The 19,201-nt window shown below is 28.8% G+C and overlaps 1 protein-coding gene across 1 annotated transcript; it reads right to left on the bottom strand.

The window, feature by feature from the left end:
• Window positions 1-6,326: 6,326 nt before the first annotated feature.
• Window positions 6,327-18,869, bottom strand: LOC145836065 (atrial natriuretic peptide receptor 1-like). The gene is made up of 19 exons (XM_082943864.1): window positions 18,860-18,869; window positions 18,325-18,510; window positions 17,785-17,998; window positions 17,034-17,208; window positions 16,280-16,409; window positions 15,948-16,020; window positions 14,277-14,382; window positions 13,487-13,657; window positions 12,926-13,074; window positions 11,315-11,479; window positions 10,713-10,936; window positions 9,775-9,961; window positions 8,716-8,887; window positions 8,355-8,516; window positions 8,064-8,191; window positions 7,623-7,768; window positions 7,207-7,301; window positions 6,698-7,020; window positions 6,327-6,618 (listed from the first exon to the last, which is right to left on the bottom strand). Exons 2-19 carry the CDS (start codon window positions 18,479-18,481, stop codon window positions 6,327-6,329), a joined length of 3,069 nt encoding a protein of 1,022 aa, XP_082799990.1. The 5' UTR covers window positions 18,482-18,510; window positions 18,860-18,869.
• Between the last annotated feature and the right edge of the window lie 332 nt (window positions 18,870-19,201).

The following is a 19,201-nucleotide window of genomic DNA, read 5'->3' on the forward strand; positions in this document are numbered from 1 at the left end:
CAAATTTAAATGTTGTTATGGACAGCTAATACAGATATATTGACACAAAAATTGTGCATACTAAAGTTAGAAGTTTTATCTGTGTAAATATAAAACTTGAAACTTTAGTTAATTTAAAATTCCAGATTTCTTTTTGAACACTTACTGTTTAAATTTGTTTTGCTTCATAAAAAGTAGCAATTTCGAAAACAAATGGTTTATGTTTGGTAGTTTGTAGTTTTAATCGAAATGTTTCATTAATGGTAATAATAAAACTTTTTACATAATCAAAAATTAACTAAAGCTTGCAAAGATAGGTATCGATAAAAAAGAGAACTTAGGATTGAGCAAAATGACAATTGTGTAGGTTTGCTGCCAGAAAACTTTTTGCCAAAAAATAGTTTGCGAAAAATCAGAATAATTTTTTTTATTTTTATCATTGTATTTTTAGGAAAAGAGTTAAGTTTTCCAGTAGTCTAAGTTTTGTTAAGATTTGCATTCACTTTAGCAATATTCTTAAGTCGATACAACTAATAATTTTAGTCTAGATGTATTTGATACTTAAATTATTTTTCTAAAAGTTTTTTTTTATTGAGTAGTTCGTTACATAGTGTTTTTTCAAAAAGTCGACCACTATTTTTACAGAACTAACTTGTTCTTTTTATATATAAACAACGTTTTAGTACAAATATTAATTATGTCCTGTACCAGCTTTATTTAAACAGTATTTAAGTTTTCTTAAGTATGATTAGACAAAAACATACTTCACCGTCAATCCTTTTAAAACAGTGTAAAAACGAAGTGATAACATTGAAAAAATCTATTTTAGTACAACCAAAACTTAGTTGTTTAGAAAGTTTGAGTAAAAGACTTAGTATGATTCGCTTTTATTTATTTCTAGGTTTAACTTATTTGTGCACTAAATAACCGTTTTAATTGTAAGTTTACAAAGCGTTAAGTTTGCATAACAATTTTTTAGTCCGGTGTAATCAAACTACAACTTATGAAATTTCAGATTACTCTTAAAATTTCAAGTTTTAAGATATATTGGTTTTTAAGTTACTTCGTAAACCAGTGCAGTTATTAAGCCACAAATAGATTTTGTTATTAAGAGACTAAACTTCTTATTAAGTTTAAATTAAATTAAAGTTTTTGACAAACTATAGCGTTCAAATCAACTTGTTTGGTTTGAAATTAAAAACATGCACTGTCAATGTTTTGATCAATTTTAACCTTTTATTTTTTTTTTGATAGAATATACTTTATGTAGTGCTCGAAAAACTATTTTATACTAACAATTTTCACAGAATTTTGGCCAAAGTGCAAACTACAAAATACATATATAATCAATAAATTTTAAGACACACATTTTTATTTTCAACAAACAGAATAAAACTTTCATAACTTATAAAAGGTAATTACTGCTTATATGCGACAAACTAACTAAAAATTTTAATCTTAAAAAAAAAATTATCAAATATTTTTTTTTGTTTTCTACACGGCAGTTTGTAAACATTAGACCTTTAAAACTACTTCTGATTTAAGTTTACAAAATAATGATTTTACTTCTTGTTAAATACAACAAACTACAAACTTCATAAAAGATTTAACACTTCAAAAACTATTTTTAACCTCAGTAGATTATTGAAAGTTGTTACAAAAGTCTGTTTTATAGAAATTCATTAGTTAATGTTTAAACTAACTAAAACTGTTTTGTATCAATTGCAAAAACTTTACTAGTTATTTTTTGACTCTTGAAACATTCTTTACGTGTTTTATTTTATTTTAAATCGTCATTTCTAAACCATCACATTAAAAAGTTAAAACCATGTTCATTCATAAACAAACCAAAATTTTCGAGTTTTTTTTTATATTTAGATAGTTTTTACGGATGAAACTGTTTTGTAATGTTATTTAAAAACATACTATAAATATATTAACTTATTAAGTTCATCGTTTCACATAAAACTTAATGTCATAGATATTGTTACTTTTATACGTATAAGTCGACATTAATAAATTAAGTGTATCTAAACAAAAGATCTTAAACTATGTGAAAGATTTATTGCGAGGTTTATAAGTGATCATTACTGATACAGTAAAACTTTTGTGCTTTTTGAGGCATTTAAAGGGCAAATACTTGTTTTATCTTAGTATTTTCGCCTGTAGAGAACAATTTAACTTATAAATTTCAAAAAAATTAATTAAAAAATTGAAAGCAAAACAAACTAAGAATAGGAAAAATTCAAACCTTTATATTAAACCTAACAAACCTCTTTAATTCACAGGTAATGCCTTTGCGTACATGTATAGTTTTGTACCAGTTTTATATTACTATCGTGTAATAAACTAGATTCAAACTAGTTTGCAAAATTAACAGTATCAAACATAACTGCTTATTTATGATACATTTATACACATGTGCAAATTCACAAATTCTAGGAGGTCCGCTATAAAGGTTTCAAGTGTAATAGTTAAGAACTTTCAATGTAATATACTTTGGTTTCTATAAACATAAGGTCACTTTTTCTCAAGTACACAATTTTTTGCGAGATAAATCAACACTTTTTAATTTAAAGTTTCAAAAGGTCAATGTATCTCATATTTTTTTTTAGCTTGTTTGTCAAATTTGTTTGCTATGACAAACTAATGTTTTGCTAATGTTTACAAAGATAATTAGTCGAACAAGCTTGTTTAAGCCGAGTTTTTATTGTTTAGTTTATGACTTTTAAAAATTTAAAGAACTTGTATAAAGTTAATCAACAAATATACTGATCTAAAATAAATATATCACAAATGTAAGTAATTTCAGGATAAATCTATTGTTTATCAGTGCATTTATCATTTATTTATTGTACACAATTACCGCACTCGGAAGACTCACTATAACCTGACAGTTTTTTAGCAAAAGTTTTAATGAGCTATCGTTAAAAAATAAATTTTCGTTGACCCTAATTTTTATGTCTACGTTATCAGATGAAAAATATTTTTTCGACAGTACTAATTTGTGTTTATTAAGGTCAGATTATTCTTGATTTTTCAAACTTATTAACTTTAAAGTTAATTACTTAGTTAACAGTTGTTTTTTTTTTCGAAAAAAATATGATTAAAACTGTATGTTGTTTTAGTCTTTTTCTTAGACAATCCAGAATTTGTCGTTTATGCAAATTTCATATAAGATAAAATTTATAAACAGTTTAATATTTTAAGTCTGTATTAAAACTTGTAAATTTAATTCTACAGAACTAATAAAACATAGTTTTTTCTAAAACGAACTGAAAATAACGGTAAACATAGTTAACTAAATAGTCTTAATAAGGTTAAGTAAATAACCACTAAACTATCATGTATGTTTAACTTATTTTGATAAAACAGCTCGGCAACTTTAAAAATAAATTAAACTATGTGAACCTTTTATCTTGTACCTAAATATTTGCATACGATTGATGTTGAATTTTTTATGATAAGAGTTGGAAAGAATGGATAAAACCTGTCAACAATTTCTGAACTTTAATTTGTAAACATACAAATATATCACTATAATACTATTCTTATGTTACTGATATTACTTATCACTATAATAATATATAAATACTTTTATGGGGTAACATGAAAACTCTTTTTTGTTACTAAAAATTATAAGATCTAAAATGATATCTTTTATTATTTAAATTTTATATATATTGATACAAAAATATTGCAAAAACTTTATACACCGTTTATGTTAGTTATTTAAAAACTTATTTAGTTTTTAGAAAAAAAAAACTATAATTATAATTGACAATTTATTTTTGTTAGTGGTTACATGGCAATTAAAGTTCGTGAAATTCAAATTCTTAAAAAAATTAAAGGGCGACAACTCAGTAATTATACATTTTATTTAAAGCAAAAAGCGGTTTTAAGTTTAATTTTAAGTTTAATTTTAAGATAGTTATAGCAAAAAAAACATTGCTAAAAATATTTATTAAAATAGGGTTAAAAAATACTAAAAACTACTAACTTTTAAAACTAATTTCAGCTTTATCTTAAAACCTAATAACAATAATTCTAAAATGAAAAATATTTTTTAGGTATTAATTATACCTACCATCATGCTATTATTTTTGAGAAAAGTGCAGTACTTTGTGAGTTTTGGCAATTTAAGTTTTTTTCTAAGAAAATGAACTGTCAGAGTTCGAGTTGTCGTGCACCCGTTGTTAGTTTAAACGGTTCACAAATAACTTTTTGTCAGATGATGAATTTTTTTACACTTATGAAAAATTATTTAAAACTTATTTTAAGATTAATCTAAAGTTATTTCAAAATAAGCACGCTTGAAAAAAAATAAAGGAAATACTTTTTTACTAAAACTACTGTGCCAAAATATTAATAAACGAAAAGTGTTTGTAATTTTTTTTATCCTAAAAACAAGTGAAATTATAAATCTTATTTGTTTTTAAACAAGTTACATAACTAATAAGCAGTTTTAAAATAAAGAAAACCGCACGTTTATCTGTTTACTAAATTAAAACAACTAACAAAGCAAATAAAAGCATGTTTTTTGTAGCAAAAGTTCTTTCTTGGGTTGCTTACATAAAGATTGTTTGTCAAACTCAGATACTGTAATATTCAATGAAAAAATTTAAACATATGGATACCGCCAGTTAATAAAACTTGTTGCTTTTCTAATTAGTTATACCAAGTGTTTTCAGTATTCACGATAAATTGTAACGGTGCAATGTATGCCAAGCACTTGAAGCTTGGTGTCTCATGCAAAGTAAACATTACAAGTTAAACTTGACTTAGTTTCACGTGCTCGGCTTAACTAATCTATTTATAGTGAAAGGTTGAAAATGTTACTTAACTCGTTGTTTTAGTTTAGCAAATTGGTATGACAACATTATTTTTAAAAAGTTTAGAAAATGCCAATGTTTATTTTTTTCTTGATAAAAGAAACTAGTACACTTTTTACAAAAAACAACTAAAAACAATTTTAAATCAGTTTAAAACAGAATCAAATCAGCTTAGAACTTTTAACTTAGAAACAAAAATAAGTCAGTAACTTTTTTTATATAACTACTTTGTAAAAAAAATACTGTTAAAATTTGACGCATACCTAGTAGGTTATTTTATTAAAAAACTAATAAAAACAAAAGTTTTTTTTTTTCTGTGGTCTTAAACTTGTTTTGGAGTAACACTTTATTAGTAAAAAATAAAATTACCAAACAATTGTACTTAGAGTGACTTTATACTATTTCTATGTGTATCAGTTTCACATAAAAAGAAAACTTTACGTTTTATAAAGCTTGCCGAAAAATAAATTAATTTTCATTAGGAATATACCATTCTATAAATTTACTTAACTTAGCTATTATCTATTTTAAAGTATTAAAGTAGTTATCCTAGTCCGAAGTATTTTTTAAGCAAACGTCGTTAATATTTCTAGAGTTTTTTAAAACATTATCTCTATGTTTTTACATAAAGTCGCATATTTGTTCACAATTTACTATTTTTATTAATTTTAAACAATAAAAAAGAGCAATAAAGTGTCAGACAGAAAGCAGTGATTTAAAAGTTGGCCTAAGAAGTCGAAGAAAAACAAATTAAAAACAAAGTAATAAAAATTAAAAGTTAAACATACTAAAAACTAAATTTTTCCAAGTAAATATGTCATGTTATTTGTTTTCAATAATTTTTTTTTTAAAGTGCTGACATTTAGGTTTGATTTGTGACAAATTTTATTACATTAAAACAAATGTCAATTATAAAGTACATCTAAGGGTATTGAACTATAATTCAAAAATAAAGCTGTTGTTTTGCTGTTTTAGATTGTAGCTGTTTAAATGAAATTCAATAGTACTAAATTGTTGTTCATTCTTATCTTTTGTATTTCGAACAAATGTGTATATTTTTCTAAAGAGTATTTAAAAAATTCGAAAAAGGATTGAGTTGGGTTTATTTAAATTAAATATTATTTTGCACGTTTATATACTTATGTTTTTTGAGTTTCAAAACAATACTCTATACAAAAGCTAAAAAACAATAAAAATTATAAGAAAACTACTATTTAGTCGTAAAATATGTGCTGATTTAGAAACTCTCAGTCACCCAATAAAACAGTGTCGAAAAAAATACTTTTCAAGTTAATTCTAACATACATTTCAAAAATTAACGAACCAATGTTGATTGTAAACTCCTAAACATTATATAAAACACTTTTTACACCATTTACAGATGCATATACTCGCAACTAAGTCAGCTATTTTTATTAGTCTTTTAACTTAACTTCTGCAAGTATGACCAAACTGAATTCTGACAAGTAGGTAGCTTTTTTTTCATTCCTCACAAGTTCGTGTTTTTATTTTCAATCACATGTCGGAGTGATCGTTCTCGTTTTCGATCCTCACCGATCCCGAGTACTCCCGGCTCAGCTCCCTCCGATCCTTCTGGTCCAGGCTCACTCCCGAGTCCCTGCCCTCGTCCTCGAACTTCACCTTCCTCCCGCTGTTCGGCCTGCCTTCCAACAGCTCGTTCAGGTTTTCAGGGGGCTGGTACAGTGTGGTTCTGCCCGACGATCCCAGCAGTTCCTTCAGGTTTTCCGGGCTCTGGTAGACGGTGCTGCGCGACCTCGTGTTCTCTTTTTCGAGCAGCCCTCGCCTCCTGATCAATATAAATATTAGTAGTAGTAGTTTTTTATCCATGACTTTCAAAGCCACTTAACGTACTTAAAACAACCAACCTGTTTCTTCCAGGTTTGCCGAGGTTGTAGGTGCTCATCCTGCCGTTGGACACTGAGTCCTTCCTCGCATCACCCGCCTGGTCGTACGCGCCCACGTATATCGAGTTCTGGCTGCACGCTGAGCCCCTCGGCCCCGCCACCGAGATGCTCCTCTGCCTTATGACGTCATCCTCGAACGCCCCGTTCACCTCGCCCGAAATTTGTTGTGTGACGTCACACTCGTCGATCCGCTCCTCGTACAGCTCGGCGATTTCGGCGTCGCTGTCCGCGGACGACCTGACGTTTTCGCCCTTCAGCCACCACGTCTTCCAGTTTCCCAGGCCCTGGTTGATTATTGATATGTATTAATATTTCTCAATTTTTTAAACATATATATTTATTAATAAGTTGTTTAAAAAATCAAAGTATATTTTCATTTGAACATCTTAAAAAACCTATTTAGATTAAGTATTCTTTTCGAAAAATTTCAAGCAATGCAAGCAGTTCATTTATTTAGTTATTAAACGTACTTTTAGAAACACTTCATCTTTTCTTTCTTCAAAAACAAACGATCCAAACTCGTCTAAAACTTTTTTTGTCGACGGTGAAACGTGTATTGCTAGTTCTATAAAAAAATGTTTAAATTCATGCCACAGTATACTTTTTTAACCACTTATAAAGAAAGCAGTTTATTTCCAATTTAATTTATTTTATGAGGACAAACTGACTTTAAATAAACAGTATTCATTGATAATAGTAATATAAAATGCTTAACGCTTTCTTTATAGATTAAAACATTTAATCCACACCACTTTCTACTACTAACAAAGACATTTTAATCTTTCTTAAACTTTTTAGAAGTAATTAAAACAATAAAAGAAAAGTAAGGTGTATTAAATCCATATAATAACAAATGTTAGAGCAAAATAGTTTAATTTTTACACACCTTTCCCGTTAGACTCCATGCGTGACGCAGTGTTGACAGTGTCTCCGAACAAACAGTACCTTGGCATCTTCAGCCCGACCACCCCAGCAACGACCGGCCCCGTGTGAATACCGATCCTCAGCTTCAGTTTCGTGTCCGGTTTGTGCCTTAAAAAAAAAGAGTTTAAGAATGACTAGTTCGAAAATATTGAGCTGAATTTTAGTACTTGGCGTTAGCATGCTAAATAGTTATAATAATTAGTAGCAGAAGAAAGTACATAAAATATTTCAAACAGTGCAAATTGGTCTACATTATTTTAATTTAGATGAGTACAAAAACTTGCCTTTATCAATTTAGTGTATATTTTCTTATTATATAAAAAAAAATACATTATTTAGAAAAAAAAAGTAAACTTTTATTAAGCTTTTGAGCTGTCTAAAGTATATTTATTAAAGTTTTTACTTTATCACGTGTTTTCTTGCGTTTTTAAGCATAAGCAACGCCATTCTAGCGATTTCCCTTGCATGTAAGTTTCCATTGCGATTTGGTAGTCCTGATACAACCATATAAGCGTCTCCGATAGTTTCAACCTTATAACAAATAGAAACTGGTGTAAACATTTATTTTACATAGTTTGTAACTTAATAAAACAAGTTACTTTTAAAGCACAAATTTCTAAAATAACTGTTGTAAAGTAGTTTTTTTTTTGTTTTTTTTTAACAAATTATGTTTCTACTAAAACTAAAAACAGACCTTGTACACATCGAAAAGTTCTGATATCTGATCGAACATGGTGTAGAGGTCATTGAGCATGTTCACTACCTCGATTGGGGTGCTGCCGTGGCTGATAGCAGTGAAGCCCACGATGTCGCTGAAGAATATCGTCACATTCTCATAACTCTGCGGGGTTACTTCCTGTTGTTTGTAAATTTATTTTATTAATATCTTTTAATTAAATTTATTTATTTGGTTTTTTTTAATACTTTTTTCTTAAGTTTTTATTTAATTTTTTAAACATTTACTTGTTCTATTAACAGTTAACCGACTATATTTAAAAATAAATTGTTACAAAATGATTTAAAAATTTTTTAAAAGATAACTTATTTCAACTGACACTTTGTTTCTTCAGTTTTTCTGCAACGGATCTCGGTAGCATCTGGTAGAGAAGGTCGTTTGCCTTCGCTTTCTGTATTTCCAGTTCTTCTGTCCTTTCCTTCACCTTGCCCTCCAAGTTCCTGTTGTGCTGCTCCAGTCTTACTTGAAGGCTGTCAACTAGACTTCTTTCCCTGTACGAGTTATAAAAAAAAGTTTTAAAATGAATTATGTACTAATTTTGTGCTGAACACAATTTTTTCAACTAGAAGTTTGTAGTTAATATTTAGAGCGGCTAAAAACGTTGTAAAACTTGAAACTTAAAAAGGCTGAAATTATCCTGCCTTAGCTAATTTATTAAACGTAATGTTGTTACATAGTATTGCATGTTTCAGGTGCTTTTTTGTTATAGAATTTTTCTTATATTTTCATTAGATAAGTTAACTTACAAAATTATGTTTTTGAGACTTCAAATATGAAAAACTATTCAAATTGAACGAACATGATCTTTTCAATAAATTTTATAACCCAAATACTTAGTATTTACGATATTACGAAGGTTGTAACAATAACTCAGCCTAACCTCAATTTAAACAAACGTACACTTATGCGTGACTTGTTCTCAATATTCAATAAAATAAACATTTTTGCATAACAGTTATCCCACGCAATTGTTACGTGTATTTTTTTCGTCCGTAACATGCTTTTAAAACATTCATTTATTATAAATTCAATTTGTTACAAGCATAATTATAAAACAAATAAAGTATCTCCAATGTATGGGAACCTGTCTAACTAATACCAAACAGTATATTTTACAATTTAAAGTAAATATTAGCATGAATGTTAAAAACTATTTCGCAATAAATCATTGGTAGTTTACTAAACTTGAACATTTAGTATAGTCGTAGAATGTTTCAATAAGTCGTAGTAAATTAAGGGCTAAAACCCAAGAAAACACATAAAAAATGTTTTTACAACACAAAGAACTTGAGATAAACATAGTTAAGCAAATTTTACTTTTCACAAAAGAACATTTTTTCATAAATTAAATATAAAAATTTTAATATCAATAATATACCTGAATATCTTCTTCATTTGCTGGTGAATTTCTCCAAAACTAGGTCTGTCTTGGGGTACTTCCCTCCAACATTTCTTCACCATGGCGCGAAGCTGCGAGTTCACTATGACGTCATCGTTGTCGTCCAGAGTTGGCCGGAACGCGTCATCATTAGATTCCGTTCCCTTGACAACCATGTCATATATGTCTGTTCGTGAAAACGTTTTAGTAAAACACTTTTTCACGTTTTACTTTTTGGAAGAAAATGTGAGCTTGAATTGTTAGCAGTTAAGATTTCATTAACAGCGTATTTATAACAAGTTATTTTGAAAAAACCTTAAATTACTGTTAAAATCAAAAAATTCTACGCACTGATCGTTTAATAAGCATAAGTGAGCTTATTTTTGTAAATCTATTTGTTGTAATTCATTTGTCTTTCTTATACTCAGATTGTCTTGCAGTAAGTGTACATAAATTTTCGATTTGCTAGAAAATATATAAGTTGACTTCAGCATTGTTAGCTTTAAAATTGTTAGATTGAAATAGTTTTATCTATAAGGGCCGTGCTTTAATAAACAAGTAATTGCGATAGGCTCATTAAAAATGGCAACTATGCTACTGTTTAGTGTAATCATTTTACAATTATTTTGAAAATGTTTCATTTAAAATAGCTTAACTTTATTTGTTTTGCAAAAAATGTTTACCAACTGAAAATATATTCCCACCATTGTCTTATTATACAAATTTATACAAATCCAAAACAAAAATATCGGATAAAACATGATTGGAAAAAAAATTGTACAATTACATTTAATAACAGTTTTTAGCTGAAAACTTTACTAAGCTCAAGTCTTTAAAGTCAAAGTTTTTTATTTTGAATTTTTCCGAAGTTTAACTATTTCTTAAAGATTTCTAAGTTTTTTCTTAATATAGTTTATAGCGTTTTAATAAAATGCAACCTTTATTCGAAGTCGTCTGCCAGCTGTCTCCAACGCCTTCACCTTCCTCGCCAACGTGAAAAACTCCCTTCCTGAATATGATCTCCTGCACCACTATGGCGAAGCTGTACACGTCCGCCTTCTGCATGTGGTGCACCGACAGCTTCAGGTCGAACGCGTCCTTGCGCAGTACCTCCGGTGCCGACCACAGCAGCTCTGAATAAAAATATTTCGGTTTCATACTGCTGCGTACTTTTGGTTTTAATTGTAACAACTAGATAGTAAAGAATGAATATGAATATTATATTTCAAAAATTTTTATTTAAAAAAATATGTCTCTATAATGAGGTGAAATATAGTTTTATAACGGAATTCTTAGAAAAAAAAAATGTTTTGTCCTTGTAATTTAGATATTAACTTGAATCATTTTTAAACACAATATTAAGCTAATCTAAAACTATAATTATTTCAAGTTAACAAAAAGATAATTTTTGGATACTGTTTTTTAGTAACTACAAGCTATAACTACGAAAATATTAATTCAATAAAATAAATATTAATTTAATAAAACAAATATTCCCCACTTACTCTCGTACTGTTTGGACAAGCTCATGTTGATCGACTGCTCCACCTTGGCCTCTCTGAACTGCTCCAGCCTGAAATCTGCCAGCTTCACCTGAAACTTGCTGTCCACCAGGCAGTTGGTGGACTTCAAGTTTCCGTGGTACTGAAACTTGCTTCTGTGCAGGAAGTGCATCCCGTTGATGACGTCACTGATGAATGAGTTCCTGAAAACACGTTGTTTGATAAAAATGTTGTTTCGAGTTATTTTAAAGTTGTTTAAAGTAATTAACAAATCTTGCTTAGTAATTAATCTTCAATATTTATTAATCAAGCTTACTTAATTTACCAAAATTTACTTGTATACTAGTATGAATTGCATGATGTTTTATCTTTATGTATATATCTTTTTTTTTCTTTTTTATGTGATACATTTTTATAGTACTTATATAGTAGTTTTTTTTTACAGATGCTTCTAAGATTTATGTACAAATTTAGAAAAAAATATGTAAAAGTTGATTAGCTTGATGTTTCAAAACATAAGCTTCAAAGTTAGAATTAAAAAAAGTTACAGTATACCGCTTTATCTTTATTTCAAAGTTTAAGTCAAAGATTAAAGAGATCCTAAGTGTACAGATTTGAATGAAGCTGTACAATGTTTCGGTTTACTTTAGAACTACTTATATTAACTATTTTAATTGCTGAAAAATTATACAAACTTTTCTTAAGGTTCTAACCTAAAAGTCAATCAGCGCCATCTCTTAAAAATGAATTTATCAAGTTTGTAGTTGATAAGTGGCTTATTAATGGTTTATAAATTTCAATATAGTATTTATCTTAATTTTAAGAACAAACAAAACTTATGTGATTGATTAATAATTATACTTTATATGAGCATATTTTAACTTAAATGTTTACAAAAATCGGTGGAGAAAAAAATTATCAATAGAAACTTGACGAAATGTTTTTGAAACAGCATAAACATTTTAAAACCAATTAAAAGTTTTAAAGCCTTTTCTATTTCAAATGCAAATATGTTATATAAGTATAAACTCGATTTATCAAACTAACTTCGATTTAAAACAACAAATAAACAAAACAAATGATTTTTATTGCATGTATTGGTTTGTCAAATACTCAGATAAAAACTGTTATCTCTATGTAAACAGCTTTTATAATTGCACAACAACACTCTAATGGATTTATAATATTTATATTGAAGCTGTGCAAACATAAAACAATTAGTCGCGGTTTTTTTTTACAGAAAAGAAGAAAACGGCATTTATAAAAACAAACAAAACATTCAACTGAAAAAAATTGTTATACTTGGTTATTAAATTACTTTACACCACTTATATAAAGTATGCCTGGTTTTTTAAGCATTCTATAAAAAAAAAGTATTTCAGATTTTAGTAATTTTATCCGAAATAGAACAAAGTTCTAAAGGTATGTTAAGCCCGAGTATTATAGCAACGTATTGTACAATAAATAGAAAACCAGAAGTATCATCTTTAAGTATGCCACAAGGTATTAAGAACAAGGAGCTGAGATTAACTGACTTGGACTAACTCCAGAACCCATAAAAAGCAAGTTTTGATAGTATACAATTAAAACTAAAAAAGCACATTTAAAAAAAATAAAACTATCTAAATTCGTAATTGAAATGTATAAACTTGAAAGTGTCATCCATGTCAAACTGATCGTTTTGAACGAGATCTTGCAGCGACCCTCTGTCGCAATATTCCGTAACTATGAACGCACTAGGGGACTTTTCGTTGGCCCCGTAAAATTTGCATATGTGCTGGTGCTCCACACATTGAAGCTGTTTAGGTATAGTTAAGAATTTAGTTAGTATATTAGTTTTGTGTTTGTAGTTTGTTATAATTCGCATACAAAGCTCGTACTACTTTATATTTTAAAAAATGACACAAAAATGTATAAAACTTTTTAATTCTTTATACATTTTATCCTAAATTTAAGTATTAGTTATAGTAGGAATCACAAAAGTTAGGTTAATTAAAACACCTAGATATGTGTTTATATGTTTTAGAATTGCAAAAGTAGTTCAGTTCACTTATGATACAGTTTAAAATTAAAATTTTATTAATTTTATTAACCTAAAACACCTAACTTAAACTTAGAAAATTTGAATAACAAATCACCTAAAATTAAGCGTATAAATTTTTCAAAGCCTTTGAAAAGTATTTTTTTTAAAACAAAAAACTATTTCAAACTTCTTGCATTTGTTTCAATGTGGATCTGCTGAGGTAGAACTTCCGAACTTTGAACTCCTTCACCGCAACCAACGCGTTCTTGTAAACGCCCATTTTGGCAAACTTCTGGTTTCGGGAAACCCCCAGTAAATTTAAGGACGTGCTGCTGCTCGAGTGGGACTGCATAGAGTGCTGTTCAAAAAATAAATCAGAAACCATTTTGTTTATTTTCATAAAGTAGCACGCAGCGCTGTTTGCCGAAGCTGACAGAAGCAACAAGCATCGGATCGTCGGGCAAACACGCATCAATCCTGCAAACCGCAATGTGACAAGTGGGATCGGTGTTTATGTCAAAATATTTAAAATAAAACGTGCTGGGAGTTTTCTTTTGTAAATGTTTGAGTACGTCATGGTCGAAAATACGTCATACAAGAAATAAATTTATTGGTGTTGCGTGTTACGCGAAGTTTGTTTGTGTAGCCAAGCGGATTAGTTTATTTGTCGACAAAAGTTATGATTTATGATCGCATTTGGCAGTTACGATGTTTACTTTGGAGGTCGCACAGTAGCTCAAAACAGGGAAGTCATTGCAAATTGCCTCTTAAATACCAACGCGTTTGTTAAAATGAGAAACTTTTATTTACGATTTGGCATCTATTTGGATTTTGATTGTCACAACGTGCACTTTAAACTTTCACACAAACTATAAAACTTTGTTTACAGACGTTTTAGTTAAGTTAATTGAACTTTGAAAGTCATAACTTATGTCAAAAACTAACATTAAAGTGTTTTAAAACAAATAAAAACTTACCAGAGATCGGGAGCCAGCAGATATTTTTCTATCTTGGTTGAAATCTATTTCCTCGTAGTTTATTCTCCACGCTTCTTTTCGCAACCTTTTCTCCGACTTCATTTTTCTGTAAATGTTATCATCTAGTTTTAATCATAGAGCTCAGTGACTCCTCAAGATTATTGGTGTTAGGATTTTAGTTTATTTTATTATTTCAAAGTTGTCATTGTTAAATGATATATTATAAATTTTTTAAGTATCTATCAATAGAGCATTAAAAACATGCTCGCAAACAAAATATAATGTACCAAATTTACTAAAACTACTTCTGTATTCAAGATTCAGCTGCACTTACTTTTCTATGAATCTTAAATTTGTGTCTCTAAAGCTCAAACTGGTTTAAGTCTACTTAAATCGTTGGCTTTGGCAACTAATTTATAAAAGTAGTTTAGTTGTGTGCTGCAATAAAAAAGTAAACAAAAGACATTTAAGTTGTACTTTTTATTGTAATCGGTATTTTGAAAAATACTTTTTAAAGTTGAAAAAATTTGCACCAACCAAAAATAATTATATTTTAAAACTTTATGCTTTTTAATTAATCGTTTTTGATGTCCAATTAAAAAATTCACACACAGCACACAACTATAACAACTTAAGTGTTAGCAGTTTTTTTTTCTAATACTTTGACAACTCTTTTTCAAGTTACCAAGCTACGTCACAAGCGTTGTTAATATTAATAATGATAAAATCTATAAGTACATACTAAGTAATACAATAAAGTGGTGCAAAAGCCTACAAAACAATTGCAATTAAAGCAAAATGATAAAATACGTGTTAGCTTGGCCATATCATACAAAAGCTACATTTTGTTAATTGTAATTTAGTTTACTCGCCGCAAAACCTCAGGTCTCAAACCAAGCAGAATTAAAACTATTTTTTTTAATGCTGAAATCCTTAAAAGTTACCTCATTACGTTCATAACATAGCTTCTGAAGCTATCGTCGTCATTAGTAAGGGAATTAAACCAAACCTTTTCACCGTTCTGTTTCTTTAAGGTTCTAACTTTTCTGTACCAATAACGGGTTGAATTAGAGATTTTTAAAAGTAAAAAGTTTTGAGAAAAAAAAACGTACGAAAGCGATCAAAGGTAATAAAATAATTGTTTGTAACTTATTTTTGTATTTACAATTCTCATTTTGTTTTATTACAATGAGGTTTGACTTTTGCGTCGTATAACATTTTTACGTTAAATTTTGCCGAATTTGTTTCGCCTAAAAGGTATTAAAAAGCAAACATAATCAACTTTTTATGTACTACATGTCGTAAAATGTTTGTAAACATAATTAAATGTGTATTTGAAATTAATTTAAAACACTTTGTTTATTTTGTGAAAAGTCCATTAAGAATGTACATAAGAAAATTAACGCACCATATTTCTTTGATGTTGGTCAAGTGTAGTTTTGATTTATACAATACTATATTTTATTCTTTTAGGGAAATGTTTTTTTTTAATTTCAAAGCAAATTCTGGAAATCACAGGATGTTTAGCTGAACAAATATGGGATGTTTACATAGAGATGAAAAATTAATTCAACAGTCAACGCTACCAGACTTTTGTGTTGATGAAGCAAAATGAGTGAGTAAAATGAAGCGTTAACATGAAAAAATAAACTAAAAGTGAGTTAAACGAACCTCAGTAATATTATTGTGACGACGCAAAATATAATAATGACAACCACACAAGCTCCAATAATGTAGTAAACAGCTGTTGAAAAAGTTGTTTTGTATATAAAAAAACTTAATAAAAAACTGATAACTAAAAGTATATAAACCAATATTTTACACGTTTACCATGTTTTCGTATCCGGAAACATGTGTAGAATTAGAAAATTTAAATTATTTCAAGTTTTAAAACTTGCAAACTAAATACTCATGACTAAGTATTTACACGATAAAAATTATTAAATTTTCGTTAGTATGCATTTAAAAAAAAAAAGTTCCCAAGTGTTTGATTTTTTACTCACCATTGTCTACTCCAGGCGGGCATATGTAACTACCACAAACTGGAATGTTTACAGGAGGATTCGATCCCGGCCAATCTACCTCCTTCACTTCTATAAACGAGTCATTATTGCTCATCCATATTAACGACTCCTGCAAAGTCATCAAAAAATGTATTTCAGATTCATAATTACTTTTAATTCAAATTGTTTGATAGCGTGATGAATTTTAAACTTTAAGGACTTTATGTACAAGGTGTTTAGAGACTGTTTAATACTTATCTCTAAATTACATACTTTAATGTAATTTTTTTTATTTTTTCTTCAACTATTGTTTGTGCTCGTTAGTTATTTTTTACCAAGCAAACATACTGCAAAGCTTGTTTTTTTATTTTTATTACTTTTTTAGGATCTAACATAAACTTTTAAAGTTTAATCTTAAACCTTTTTAAAAAGTAGCACACAAGAAAGATTTATTTCGAAATAACTTTAATCGATTTAAAAAGTCTGTTTTTAAATCTTCTAAAAGTTTATAATGCATGCATACACGTATCTTATAACGCTTTTTCTACTCATTAAAACAATCAACTTTAAAAAAATCAAACGATTTTACTAGACAATTTACTTTATTCTTTTATTGTTTATTTAATTTATATAAACCTAAAGCATACTACTAATGTGTGCTAATAAACGAAGTGTTTAAAAAACCACTTTTAACAGTTACTTTTGTCCATTTTAAACCGATCAACTTACATATTCTATATTCAATTCGGCATACCTCAAACTTTTCGGTTACTTCGTTGTAATCGAACATGGTGTAGTCCACCATCATGTCCCCGTTGGATTCCACTTTCAGGTCTCTGTCCAAGCTCCTGAACTCGGATCCCCACAAGTAGTCCTGCACGAACCTGCTCCCGCTGGTCAGAGCGTCGGTGTCGTTGCTTGATATTGCCCTTTGAAAAAAAAAAAGAATTAAATGTGGCTTGTTTCTTAATTTTTGGCTTAAAAGTTTTGGTTGGACTAAACGTATAAAGTTTGTTGAAAGACTTGCTTTGTTATTGCGAAATGTTTGTTTTATGAACTCGTGAAAAATAGTTTTATTTATTCATCAAACAATCAGAAAACTATGATTAGAAATAAATCAAGTTAAGACGGTAGTAAACTATTTTCAAATACTTTTATGATAATTAATTGCCTTTAAGTTACTATTTATACACTTTATGGCTTGTTTAATGGCAAAAAAAGAGGCAAGCATACAGAGCCTAATTAAATTATAACAATCTAAATATTCGAGACGGAACAAATAGTTATTTACATTTAGTAAACAACAAAAGTTTGATTTCATTGTTTAAATGAATTGTATTAATATTTTAGGGAACTAACAAGAATAGCTTGCAGTTTAATGAACAAACATCAAACAACTAGGCATTAAAATATATTCAAGTCAGTATTAGGAGTTAAAACTTTATTTTTGTAAACCAAACACAATGAAAGTCGAACTTTCAAACAAGCTTTTAAGCGGAACTAACAAGAACACGTTTGCCAAGTACAAGATCATCGTGTCGTAGTACGTCACAATGAAGTTGTTTATATACTGCTCGTTAGTGGGCGTCGTTCCGTTCGCCTCTTCGAAGTCCTTCACGCTCTGCGACAGGTCGACGAACTTTTCGGTGACTGGGATCGTCAGGCTGATGACGTTGAGCGCTCTGTACCCCGACTTCAAAGTTGATTTCGACACGTTGTCTGCGGTGTTTATACATGCAAGAGTTTGTATTGTTTATTAAAAAAAAACAAATTACATATCTTTAGCACCTAAAAAACTTTAAACCAAGTTTTAAAAAAAACACAGTATCTATATTTACCCTTATTTTATTTACGTTTATTGATACTTTTTGTATTAAAAAGCAATATAAAGCTTATTCTAAACATAAAACACAATTTTTTTTATTACAGTTAAGTGTTAATTTAAAAAATTAACATTATATGCGGTTAAACTTATTTATCAATTTTACGAAAATCTTTAATACAAATATATATACTAAAAAAAAAAACCAAACAAAATTTCCAACCGAGCGTTGAGTTGTGCTTGCTCGTTTCGAACTGGGGCATGTCGTCGACGTCGGTCCACTGGAAAGTCCTGTTGGAGTTGTAGAAGTCCATGTAGAGGAAGGCGAACTGCCCGTTGGTCATGCCGAGCTGCGCAGCCCTAGCCATCACCCTCCTCATCACCCGCCTCCCGACGCACCACAAAGACACTGCGGTAAACTATTTGGTAAAATTGCTATGTAACTGTATAACCGTGTGTAAGTTTTGTTCTGCCTTTTGTGTTAGTTACAAACTGTGTTGGCGAAAAAAAAAATTACGCGGTTACGATTAAGTATGGTAAGTAACAGTGATTCAATTAATCAAAGTTAAATTAAAGCAGCGAATTTTCAAGTAAAACACAAACACACCTGAGTTGTTTGATACTCTAGCAGCTTTAAACAAGTTTACTTAATTAACAAACTTTGAATTTGTAGTACTTGATTTTGTAACAATAAAAGTTCAAGTTTAATTTAATCTTTATTAATAAAATTCGAAATTATCAACTTATTCACAACAAACCTCTCGATTTGGATCTTATGCCACCTAGTGTTTGATCGATTGAATTTTCTAGCATTACATCGTCCTCCATATCGAAGTAATTGTAATAATCGTATCTGATAAAAACAACTTTATTTAAAAAATATAGTTTCGATATTTCGATCAATCGTACCTAAATTAAAAATAGCTTATACTTAATATATTCTGTCATAGTTATACACATCTAATAAAAACTAGTTGATTTCGAAAACGTTTATTTCATTAACTGGATTAAATCAAGTTGAAAAAATATCACAGTTTTCCAGTTATAGTGTTTGATAAAAAAAACCGACAAAATTTTAAGTTTGTTACCAACGTACCTGG

Source organism: Thalia democratica, chromosome 1 (assembly GCF_965202585.1).
Source record: "Thalia democratica chromosome 1, ktThaDemo2.hap1.1, whole genome shotgun sequence".
Lineage (NCBI taxonomy): Eukaryota > Metazoa > Chordata > Thaliacea > Salpida > Salpidae > Thalia > Thalia democratica.

Bases quoted from the DNA above. Each gene is read 5' to 3' on its own strand.
- LOC145836065 (XM_082943864.1), bottom strand. From the start codon at position 18,481: ATGAGGAGGGTGATGGCTAGGGCTGCGCAGCTCGGCATGACCAACGGG. The intron at 17,999-18,324 runs GTTGGAAATTTT...TAAACACCGCAG, and splicing joins CAAGCACAACTCAACGCTCG to ACAACGTGTCGAAATCAACT. The intron at 8,192-8,354 runs GTCTGTTTTTAG...ATTTGTTATAAG, and splicing joins AACTTTTCGATGTGTACAAG to GTTGAAACTATCGGAGACGC.